The sequence below is a fragment of the Hylaeus anthracinus genome, unplaced genomic scaffold (assembly GCF_026225885.1).
Source record: "Hylaeus anthracinus isolate JK02 unplaced genomic scaffold, UHH_iyHylAnth1.0_haploid 11997, whole genome shotgun sequence".
Lineage (NCBI taxonomy): Eukaryota > Metazoa > Arthropoda > Insecta > Hymenoptera > Colletidae > Hylaeus > Hylaeus anthracinus.
Window position 1 is genome coordinate 7,418,378 of NW_026534344.1, and position 12,222 is coordinate 7,430,599.

The following is a 12,222-nucleotide window of genomic DNA, read 5'->3' on the forward strand; positions in this document are numbered from 1 at the left end:
ATTTACATATGCACATTTTAAGTACACTTTGTCTTTGAACTAAATTGCAGTGGTTAAAAAATATTCGTAGCAGAAGGGACTGCAATTTGTCCCATTCTCCTCTTTGATGGCGACATCGCTGGTCATTCGATAGATTAGGCGGGAACATTACAGGTGTTATCACGACTAACGGAAAACTTCAATCTGAAAGATAAGGGTTGAAGGGGCGGGTGAAATGACTACGCTCGTGGTAAATCGAGCGAGGGTAACTTCGTGTTGAGCTGAGTGAACAGGAACAGAGGTAAGAGACGCGCCCAAGGAAGAATGGGGTAAACTAAGGCAAGTAGAGGGCCGTGGAAAAATGGATGGAACCGTGGTGCACACGGTTGGATATTTAGCGTTGCAGGAAACAAAGGAAATTTAAGCACGAGGAAAATGGTGATCACGCCAAAAGCTCATCCGGGTTTGAACTTCATACATTGGTTCACACACCGAGCAACCAGTCATCCCGACCTTTCGACCCGCCCTTCCGGGGGTGCATACTCATTCGCGCACTCTGTCTCTCCCTTTCTCTGTCTACCTGCCTACCTGTCCATTTCGTCTGTCTTTTTCTCATCCACTCGTATCTCTATCCCTTTCATTTGTCTCAAATAGTCCCCGTCGCAACCACTGTCTCCTTTCGTCCTTGATCTTGCATCTTTCTTCCCACACACATCTCTTCTCTCTTCCCTACTCGTTTTTTCCTTCAACCCACATCGCACTCCATCTTTCTTCCACGGACCATCGTCTTTCTTCTCGTCACCGCGTTACTCCTTTTCCTACCCTCTTGCTTCTTTCTATCTCACCATTTTTTCCTCTATCTTTCACTTTTACCGTCCCTCTATATCTGCTTCGCTCCGTATCCTCCTGTCGGCAAGACTCACTCAGCAACTTTTTAATCACCCCCGTCGAACAAAGCTGCGGGAACCAACGGGTGTCCTCGAACGAACGTCGCACAATGTTCATCCTTGGGCTCGTCGACTGGTACGATGGTGCCTGTGGGTGACTTTGATATACCCTGCGTGGTTCGAAAGACGCGTCACTCGAGAAAGTTAGTCTTTTTACGGGGGCGAGAAAGTATTTGTGAATTCAGAGGGAAATATCTGTTGCAGCTATCGACGGCTAACTTTTGTAGTAGCTTGTTTTAAAAAGAATAATGCTATCGTCTATTGTACATTTATTAGTGGCTAAAGGAAGAATTGTTAACATTTTTTTCAATGGTACGGTACTCGAGCCAGTAGTACGTTTTTGTTTGAAAAGGAAAAATTAAATTGTCTATTTCGTATTTATTTTATGCAAAAGGGACAGCTATCATGAACCTTATTTTATCAGTTTTACGGTGAAACTGTGACTGTCACGCTTATACAAGGTGGTATGTTTTTGTTTGAAAAGGAAAAATTCAAATAGTCATTACACATTTATTATTGGCAACAGAAATAGCTACCGACAGCTACCATTATTATCAGTTGTAAAATGTTTTTCATAAATTTATTATTATATCACTCTTATAGAGGATGGTGTGCTTTTGTATGAAACATTAAAAATGTCACAGGAGCGACGAGTTCCCAAATTAATGCACTTTTGATAATTAATAGTGGACCGTTCACTGTTCAGCAAACTCATACACGATGGCACCTAACATTCTCGTTTGTCGACTTGTGTCACTTTAAATAATACATGGGCGATTTATTCTTGTGTTCGTGAGGCGATTATGCTGTCTTTGATACGTCTCGATTTGCGCGGTCATTCGTGACCGAGGGGAAAAGTGGACGAATCACTGGGTCAATGGATCTGTCTTAGGGCGAGGGTCTTCTGTTTGATGCTCTTCTATACAACAGTAACAGAATCACTATGAATCACTAAGCTTACATTAAAAACACTTAAAATAACATGCGTACACTGTCACACGATTGACAAACTTTGTCTCATAAAAAAAGCAAAGGTGCACAGCAATTACCCTTTAGAGTATCGGATAAAAATAAGGGTGAAATAATTAAGGAAATTCCCATCGTTCGTCAAATTTCCATTATTGCGTTTAATATTTATTCTACTTTCACAGCGTGAAACAATTACTTAGAGAGCAGGGAACTGAGAATGGGGGTAAGAGAACCCGACGAAGGGGAGAGTTAAAAATATTCAAGACATGCGAATATAATCTGCAAGAAATCGAGGTTTCATTAATCGCTTTCTGATGCTTTGCGGAGCATATTCGTTTGAAGTGCTTCAATAAATTAATTTTTTAATTGCTTCAATAAAACTGCTGCAATAAATTAAATTTACCGCCACCCCTTTCAGCGAGGTAGCAGGTTCGGGGATCGAGGGACAACTTTCACTCAATTTGTTGATTCGTATTTGTTTTTAATACCACTGATTGGGAACTTATATTCAACGTTAGAATTTGTTTATTCGGATAAGTAATTTTGAAACCTTGTTTCGAAAAATATTGTGCGACTCGAAATAGAATTGTGTAATAAAGTAATCGTTTACGTTTGACTAGAAACATACTTAAACATATTTATACGTTACACCAGTTACCAAAGAACGAGGTATCTCTTTAATATGTGCTTCTTATTTCGTTGGATGTGTTATATTTCACTCTTCATTTCGCTGACAAGATTGTGATGGCAAAAAGGAAAGGAAGAAAAGACTTCGCGAGTCACCCAGTATAAAAAGAATGCACTGGCGTCCGTTATCGAAAACCATCCCTTGCTTTATAGTAATTATACCGGCGATCCCCTTTCCCACTCAGGCTACGTCTAACCACCTCAGTGGGTTTTTAAGACAATGAGCCGTGTCTGCAACGGAAAATAGGGAATATTCTGCCGTTGCTAGTACCACTTTCAATCATTTCGCCCGCTTTGCCAACTTTCTTGTTGTTGTGCAGCGGCGAAAGTTCTCCAACACGCCGCGTAACTCGAAAATGGCGATTAGCCGCCTCGTCAGACTGATGTTTACCTACCTTCACCTACCATTGAAATATAAAACTCACTACAAATTGATAAAGAACAGTTATCAGTTTTCGTGAAGGTTTTTTAAATGATGCAGTTTATAAGGAAATTCCATAAATAAATTGAAGTGCAAAAATAATCTTCCCCAAATCTTAACCATTGTTGTTTTTATACACTACATTATATGATTCTGACGATGGTCAAAAACGTTAAATAATTACATATTTATCGAATGTATAAGATTCAATCTTTGGGTACCAACAAAATTGATGTTCCCTCATTATTGTTCCTGATTATTTCTCTAGCATTCTCTGTATTTTAATCGAACCCAGTCAATAACTTTAGTTATATTTTTACCTTTAAGTTTCTAGTATGTAACAAATTCGAATAATTTTCAATCGTTATATGAAAACGTCTGTTTCCTTTCAGTACAGCGATCGGTCTACGCCTGTTCTTCTGATAGTCTCGCTAGCGGGTATCAAAGTATGCAGTCCAGATGGAAAAGTGAGTATAAGTGATATATGTACGTAGACGCTATTTCATGTGCAAGGGAACGTGGTAAAGAGAACGGGAATGTGAGCGAAGAACGAAGTGGGGGAAGGGAGGAAGATCCTTTTGCATTTACATGTCCATGAGATGCAAATTAACACTGTGTGCTGTTTCGTGTGTCCCCAAAGTACGACCCACAAAGAAACTCGGTCAACGCGCCTTAAAAACGACGTTCCCTGATTGAAATATATCTACGCTGAGCCGAGCGACGCTCTTTTGCGATACCTTTTAGTTCCGACTATTTTGGTGCGAATGCTTTGTACCTCTGACGAATATTTCCCAACGAAAATGTCATGTATGTATATTAAATGCCAAGTCTTTTATAAAATACTGTCCGTCAAACGATTTTCGTGGAACATAAATGGAACAATTTCTCCCTTTAAATGTTAAATGAGTGTATTTGGACAAAGAACCACGATTATTGAGTCTCTGTTTATGTCGTTTAACGGTTTAAATTTTAACATTCGGGTAATTAATTTATTTCAAATAAATGTTTGTATCATCACTCTACCGGTAATATAGAACACTAGTTAGCTACAGATTTGATCAGTATAGTGTACAACATTATCGCCAGGGCAACCAACATTATCAACAGAATGCACTACTTTATCGACAGATTACTATACCTTATCAACTCGGCACCCATTTCCCTTTTTTTCGTGCAAAGTAACAACATTCATGAAATGAATCACCTCGCTAAATTTAACATTTCAATAACCCAAGAAAATAATATTTTACAATCATGTATATGACTCACATTTTACATCATATTAATAATTTTATAAAATTAGTGATCGTTCCTTACTTTAAATTACTGATGCAAATATTCGTACAAATGCATTCTGCTACGCATAATATTCACGAATCCGTTGGATAGTATTAATCCACTTACTTCAAATTAAATGTAAACTGTCCACTGCCAAATATTACAGAGTCTCTTCAATTATAAATGAAATAAAAACCCCATGTCTCGTCGCCAAGGAAGTTTTACGTTCATCATTTCGCTTTCCCTGGTATAAACCGGAATGCATAGGAGATCTGTACACAGCCATTTCTCATCACTTTGAGAGCCAAAGTTATCAAAAAAAAAAATTCATCCGTAATTAATTACCTCCCTTTAAAAAAGGGAAACTCTTAATAAAAAACATTGCCAATATTCGAGGTATGAAGCGTCCGAAGAGCAAATTTTTCGCCCCTATTGATTTTATTGGAGTTTATTGTTTTCTGCAGAAACCTACGCGAATTGGTTTTCGCGAGTGCACATTCAATCCACCGAAATTCTCGGCAATTAATTAGCCAATGACTGTTGAACTTTCTCATATATCGAATGATAACGTGAACGTTATATTTCAACGATATCAGTATCCAGACGGTTTAATTTCATTTACCAACGTTTCTCGTTCAAATATGAATCACAGCAACGAATCTACAATGAACGAGTGCAATACAAATATCTTTGTTTATCGTTTCGAATCGTTTGGGAAATGCTCCTGTTTGTATGTCTCGCTTCATTTTCATCGCGCTTAATTGTTTAAACGTTGCATCGCTTTGGCTACATACTTTAGCATAATATTTGTTGATCTCTGAAAACTCAAGTTCAATTTTTCTTGGCACAAATCATACCTTTTTGAAGTGTCCAAAGGCCATATCTATATTTAACAAAATATGAAAAGACTTGTTTTAATTTTATCTTCATCTATATTTTCATAATTATTATATTCACGTTTGAATTATGAGATCAATTTTTGTATGCACAATTGCACACTCTTAGAGTAATTTTTTAATAGTTGGAAAATGTAAAATAAAATTTCTGATTTAATGATTTAATTTATACCCATAGTTTCATTTGACTTGAAATGCAGAGTTTGAAGAAAATTATAATAGACCAAACCTAATTCCATTATTGTCCTGTACACAGTATACTGAACAGTGAGCTTAAGAAACAGCAGCGATCAAATTTCACCTACTTTCCTGACTAATAGCTCGCTCCAAAGAGGGCCAGTGTTTCTCAAAACCCTCTGTATCTACATCTAGCGTCGAACATACCTATCCACACGGAGTATATGCGAACGCCGTGCTAGATGACAGTGTAAAAGGAAGCCGCGAAACCTCAAACGTTCAAACCCGTGATCCTGGTTAGAACTCCAATCAGTTCTATTTGAATCTGGCAGATTGCAACTACGCTCTGGGAATTGAGCATTAACCACTTCCCTTGGAGGTGACTTGAAACCTTTGTGGATTTCAACCCAGTATCAGCCTTAGACGTGTTGCTTTGATAATGACTTGAACTCTCGTAGACCATTAGCTTTAGGCTATCCAAATGTAACCGTTTCGGATCTAGCAGATCGCAACCACATATCAGACGTGGGGAAATCAAATTTGTATTTTATCACGAGACGATTTTCAGCGGATTTTAAAGCATCTACTTGACAAGAGTAGAGGCCATGGACCGTCTCTCACGAGACATACTATCACATTTGATTATGAGACTATGTTAATTTGGCATACTTGTATAGGTATAAAATCCAGGAAAATGAGAGTAGAGCTTGCAGGGAATAAACTAAGAAAACAGTTATAGTGCAAGGGGTTAATAAAATCACTACTTATACACAATTTCGATCGGTCGTAATTTCTAAAAGATAATATTTTCAGGACAGAAATTCATTGTGGGAGTCGTGGTAGACAATAATAAATTATTCGGGAAACAACAATTTCCAATTCTGTTATTCTTTGTAACAAACCGTTGCGAGGAGTTCCCTTGATTCCTCGGGGATTTCAAAGTGCTACCGTGATAGACAGCTCGAATGAATCCATCGGACGGAGACTAATGTGGTCTAGCTCTTTTCTATATCGCTGTCATTCTGATTGATAATCCTTGTTTCTCTCTCGGTCGTCTAATGTCGTTTTTTGTTTTCGCTCTTCTCTTCTGCGAACTTTCGACTTCTCAGGCCGCCGTGTCCCGAACCTTCCGCCGTACCGTACCCACGAAAGTTTTAAGAAGTGTTTTCGTGTCGCGCGTCAAAAGAAAAATTCCACGGAAAGAAAGGAAGACACGGCCGGAAGGCCTATTTCGCTATATCTCTGGCGATGAGCGAATAAAAATTTTATTCCTCTCACCCTTTGTTTCCACGATCTCTAAACGACGTTTCGTGCCTCGTGAAACTTAGGAGGGTATTTTTTTATTTTGCGTAAAAAAGCAGATTTTTAAAGTGAGACTTTTTATCGGATGTTAGAATAAATAATACATAATAGAAAATTAATTTTATACGAAATTCATGTCAGTGTCAAGAATGGACCATTGAAAAAAAATATTTAATTCTCAATATTAAACAATATCAACGAAACAATGGAATTCGACAGTTTCTCTTCAGTGTATTATTTACAACAATTCCTGTTCACATACATAAAGTGTCAATCGATACTTGGCGGCTTTCCGTGACCATTTCGACGAACGATATCCAGGAAATGAGAAACTTCAACATCGGATGCACTATCGGCTGTTAGGTGACATTTCATGATCTATTGATTCGATTTCCGTGACTGTCCGAGACTTTTCTAATATAAGTGAATAAGAGTGTTTTGAAGGGAACCAACCCATGGCTTATGTCACTCTGTGCCACCTGTTACGCAACTTACGTGACATGAAACCCAACAGGAAATCGTGCGTGTCACTCTCATAAAGGATTCCACGAACCCCAACTGGGGTTGCGGCTCTCACCCGTGCAGATCTTAATTGGCTTTCCACGTTAATCACTTCTTTGATTCGTGATATTTACGGTAAATCCAGGGTTGGAAGTCCGTGATATAAACTTTCGTTATTAAATTAATCTGAACTAGCCTTTACCTAACAATAAGTTGACTTGGATATTTTTAGAACATAATGAGGTATTTCTAAATCAATGATCATCAACTTTAAAGAGTACGAGAGCTGTTACGTGCTTTTTACAATTTTCTGTGGGCAAGTTATCTAAATCTTACAGTTAGTATGTGTGTTTATTAGATGTTCTCGTGGGTTTTTTCTCTTCGCCTACTATGTACACTTCGCTACATCTACTCATCAACACTTTTAAACAGAGGAACTGTATTTTTATCGTACTTGGGAGAATTTGTTTAACGAGTGTACAATTTTACTGATATTTAGTAAATATGTTGCTTGTAACTTCCATTAAAAGGATCTGTTTTGACTTCGAAGAATTGATATTAAATTAACTCCAAGCTGAGTTTGGTTTTTGAATTTTTGACTTTTCTTTTCTTTTATCGTAAGACGCATGTTAGGGAGCATTACAAACCGCGATAAAGTTGGCCCGTCTGTAGTCGCACAGAAGTCCGGATTTCCCTTGGAAGCTCTCCTTTTCCCGAATCAAAGAAAGTTCCAGGTATAGCGTAGTCGTTCAGGGACGTATCAAGGCTGGCGGCAAAGACGGATTCTCTCATTCCACCTTCTGCTTAAACTGGCCCCTCGCAATGGTCGCAAGTTTTGAACAATGTACGCTACTCATCTCCATTCACCAGCCCAGTCACTGTCTTTTCTTCGGGTTTCCGCTCGGCGACCAGAGGAACCTACCTATAACTCGTCCTGCGTTTGAATCTAAAAGTTTTTAAAAGATCGCCCGACGACGCGATTTAAGATCCGAGAGGGTGGGAAGTCGATGTCACTCGAAAATCGAGAATCAGGAGTGGAAAATAATATTTATTCATAACAGAAGAATTAGAGTTGAGGTTAAAGAAAAATTTATTTAGTAGACTTCCCAATATATGATGTCAAGTGATGTCACATTTGTTTTTAAACTCACTCCATAGAGAGAATGTAACCTAAGCTAATGCTAGCCAATGTAATAACGACAACGACAATTAAAAGAAACTCCAAGTATGAATTTCAACAACGTATGAAACCAATTTCATTTAAAATGTAATTCATGAACTGTCCTAAGAATTTACAAAATCATCTTTTTCGGTACTCCATTCTTTCTGTAATAACTTTCGAGATATCTTCACAGTAAAAACACAAAGAGTTTATCGTGCCGCGTACGTATCGTTGCACAATCGTCATTTCCATATTAGAGAAATGTCTTGGGAAGATAGTTCGTCGCTTCCAGCCACAATTCCGTCCTTACGCAACTGCCAGACGAAACCACCCTCGAACGCTCCTGTTTGCGTGTAAAACTTTTTAAAAGATTGTCTGTAAACAGTCCGCATTTCATACTCCCCGACGAAAAGAAAGTGAAGTACGAGGAAGGTCCACGGAGGGATGCGTGCAATCTTCCTTTCAACTCCCTATCTGTTTGTATTGTCAACGTTTTTTTCAGCTTGAAACTCCTCGCAAAGTGATTCGGCGATAATACTTGAATAGTCATCCACGATGAATTACGATAAAGGGAACGCATTTATGTTTGATTTCACCTACGTTGAATATTCGATGATACTGCAAGCTACTTATTGAATGTTCTACGAGGTGTACAATTCGTTTTCATATTCTAGAATTGAATGATCTTTACATTTCAACAGCAATTTCAATAAAATACCTGCTTTAAGGACTTGTATGTAGTATTTTCAATCGTATGTGCAGAATTTGTAATTTTTACTGGGACAGTTACGATTATAACTAATACTTATAACTAACTAATTTAACTATAGCAAAAATGAAGTCGACATCTTCATTACCTCGCAAGAAATAGTAAAATGGTTTTGCTTCAACTTCGCACCCCATGGGGTATCGTTGCACCGAAACCTGAAAAAGATTAATCCGTCTATTTCGTCGTGTAAAACCATAACCAATCCATATTAGGATCAGTGTTGAGATACCCCATAAGGTGCTAAGTAACCCCACTATACGATATAATATTACCTTGTTAACTGTAACCGAATCGTGCCTGCTCCTTCTCAGTTATTTTAGGAAGGTAGCTGTTTTCCAAGAATCAACTTCTCTTTAATGAAATTTAACGTTTGTATACTTCTAATTGTATGTTGTAGTGGTAATTTGTAGACTATTAATGGTAATGGTAATTTGTAGACTATTTACTTTTGTCCAGTCACATGTAACTCCACATGCGATAAAAAATCCGATCGAATCTACGATCTAACAGAATTACAGATGAAGAATATTTTTGAATAACGATTAAAAATTACAATTACAGGCATTATCACGCACTGAAGATAGAAAGAGTCCCTCCACGATAGTGAAATTTAAATTGTAGTGACGTCGAGTAAAACGTTGAGCGTTATTTAGAATAAAAGAAGACTCTGTCGAAGGAAGAGCAATTAGTGCTTGTTAGCGTTGTCCACCAAGTTGAGACTCAAGGTCAGGAGGTCTTGTCAACGTTGTTCCGTCGTAACGAGAAGAGCTCCGTTGCCACTACCGCGAGGACCAACTCGTCTCCTTCATCAAGCGACAAGGGACGACGCTCTGCTCTACTCGTTCTCCCGCATGTTTCGTAATTATTTCACGTAGTCGCGGCAGCAGCTTCAATTAATTGCGAGCCGAAACGAAAGGAGCGTGGCGCGGTGCTTTAATAATGCGACATTCTCTCTCTCCTTTCCCCCAGCTGGCCATTTGCTTTTTCCGCTGTTCCTGTCGTTCTCCTACTGATGCGTGCGTACTTCTCTGACGGGCATCAGAGACGAACTTTAGAGCACAGCGTCATGGAGAGCAAATGGAGTTAACGACCGCTAAAGAATAGGAGACGTAAATGAACAGAGTCGCATATTCCAGTAACAAGACAACGGATTGTTTTCACTCGGAAGCCTTGTTTGTCGGTTAACGATCGGTTGTAGCTTTTGAATGGAGCTTTGGAACGCCGAGGAGCACTTTTATCTTACGATTACACCAAAGGAAACGCTAATAACAGATTCTAGTAAAGAAAATTATTATTTGCGCCGATGAGATACCAACTACTTCACGAAGACCTTCAACTTTAATATTCCTAATCTGTTAAATATATTCAATTTTACTAACGCGTTAGAATTATTTTGAAAATATTTGCAAGGAATTATTCCTAAAACGTGACCTAGCGTCCAAAGAGGCCAATCACTATATCAGACGAGTAACTATACTTGCTGTCATCCAAGCCTGATCACCTGATTTGCTATATACAACGGCACAAATGTTTAATATATTAATGCACACTGAAGATACAAAATGAGAAAAAAAGTAACGCGAATAAATAAACAGAATCTTTCACCTCGAAGAATAATCAGACCACGATGAAATCAGAAATATGAGATGCCCATGCAAGCATGACATTACTAAGAGTAGAGACATGTCTTTGAACGAAGTAAGCCCGTTAAAACACGTGCTGTGGAATAGTAATCAGCGGAATGCTTGGTCACATTCGCTTTACGAACTCATTGATGCGATGGAAACAGTTGCAATCAAGGTTAGAAACGTCGGATTAAAGTACGCGCCACGAGCAATGCGACAGAGCCTGGAGAGTCGAACAAGGAGAACCGACAAGCTTTAATCCTTACGCAGGATTTGGTTGGATTTAAAGTGTCTGACACACGAGTGGGAATTAACCCTCACCTGTGGCAGTGATTTTCCTGCTCATCATGCGACATCAAGTGAGCTTATGTGATTAACATGTTTAAAGCGCAGAAGGCCACCTTCTACATAGTTTCAGATTTTCCACGTACCATAAACACAGGCTGCTGAATATTATGAGAAATTCGTTGGACCTCTGTGAAACGGACTCAAAAACAGTAAACATATTACATATAAACGTATAATCTATTCGATCTCGTTCGTGAATTATTAACAAAATTTATAAATTTGTTATTATCTGAAATATTCTTTCAAAGAAATTTGTGGTCGCTTTAGATATAACATTATTTGGAATATTATGTTAAATAACATATTTTATTCTGTGATCATTTGAAATAATTGACATTGATCTTCAAAATTATATCAGGTAAATCGTAAGAACATTACGATTTCGAATGTGAAGAATGAAGATGAAATACCAAACAATTGTGATTCACGTTTCTTATCCAAACTCAAAGAGAAATCAATTTTTTTTTCGCCAATGCTAGATGGACCTGGACAGAAATTTCTTATGAATAAATTCAAATCAAGTTGTTATAAATTCTATTCTCTTCAAATAAATTCTATTCGATCCATATTATTTTGAGAATTGTATGTTTCGTTAAACAACTGAAAAAGTAACGAAGTAATTCGCTATTTGAAATAAATAAGTTCCATTATTTTAAGTGAATTGATATTATCGTCGTTCACAAATAACTATATCGAAAGTAACATTCCGAAATAAGTTATTCCAATCAGTCATTCCTTATTTTCGTTTTAATTAAAGTTTGACCAGACCTGGTTGATAATTATTTTTCTGCTATGATAATATACAACTGCTTATACTTATAGGAAGTGATTGAAGTAGCCATCTTCAGTCTGCAAGTCGTCGTGTCAAAGATTTTTTCAATCCTTCGCGAAGCCTAGGTGTCATTTGCAGCTGAGAAGAATGCCTCTGAGGGATACGCACGCTTCAAATGATTCTTTACTACCACAGATCCACGGAAGCCTTCTGCTTTCCAATTAGTAGAATGCACGTCACCAATCTGAGTCTACCAATCGGAAGCCTTAAGCCTTTCATGTATCCGCGGTAGTACGGACAGACTCGCATGAACAGAGCATACCCCTCAGAGGCATACATGTCAGTTGCTAATGATATTTGTCGGATTCGTTGGCTGACATGTATACGTT

At 38.0% G+C, this 12,222-nt stretch overlaps 1 protein-coding gene across 12 annotated transcripts in view; it reads left to right on the forward strand.

Annotated features, from left to right (window-relative positions):
* LOC128889700 (EGFR adapter protein-like) overlaps positions 1-12,222 on the forward strand; it is a 197,097-nt gene that overhangs the window by 108,597 nt on the left and 76,278 nt on the right. For 8 of the 12 annotated variants that reach the window (XM_054147558.1, XM_054147565.1, XM_054147560.1 and 5 more), the window contains one exon: positions 3,401-3,470. The exons of 1 other annotated variant lie outside the window; for it this stretch is intronic. In XM_054147558.1, coding sequence (XP_054003533.1) covers positions 3,401-3,470 — 70 coding nt within the window. Of the gene's footprint in view, positions 1-3,395; positions 3,471-12,222 lie in introns of all 12 variants that reach the window. 3 more of the 12 variants (XM_054147564.1, XM_054147566.1, XM_054147557.1) reach the window with 1 other exon arrangement.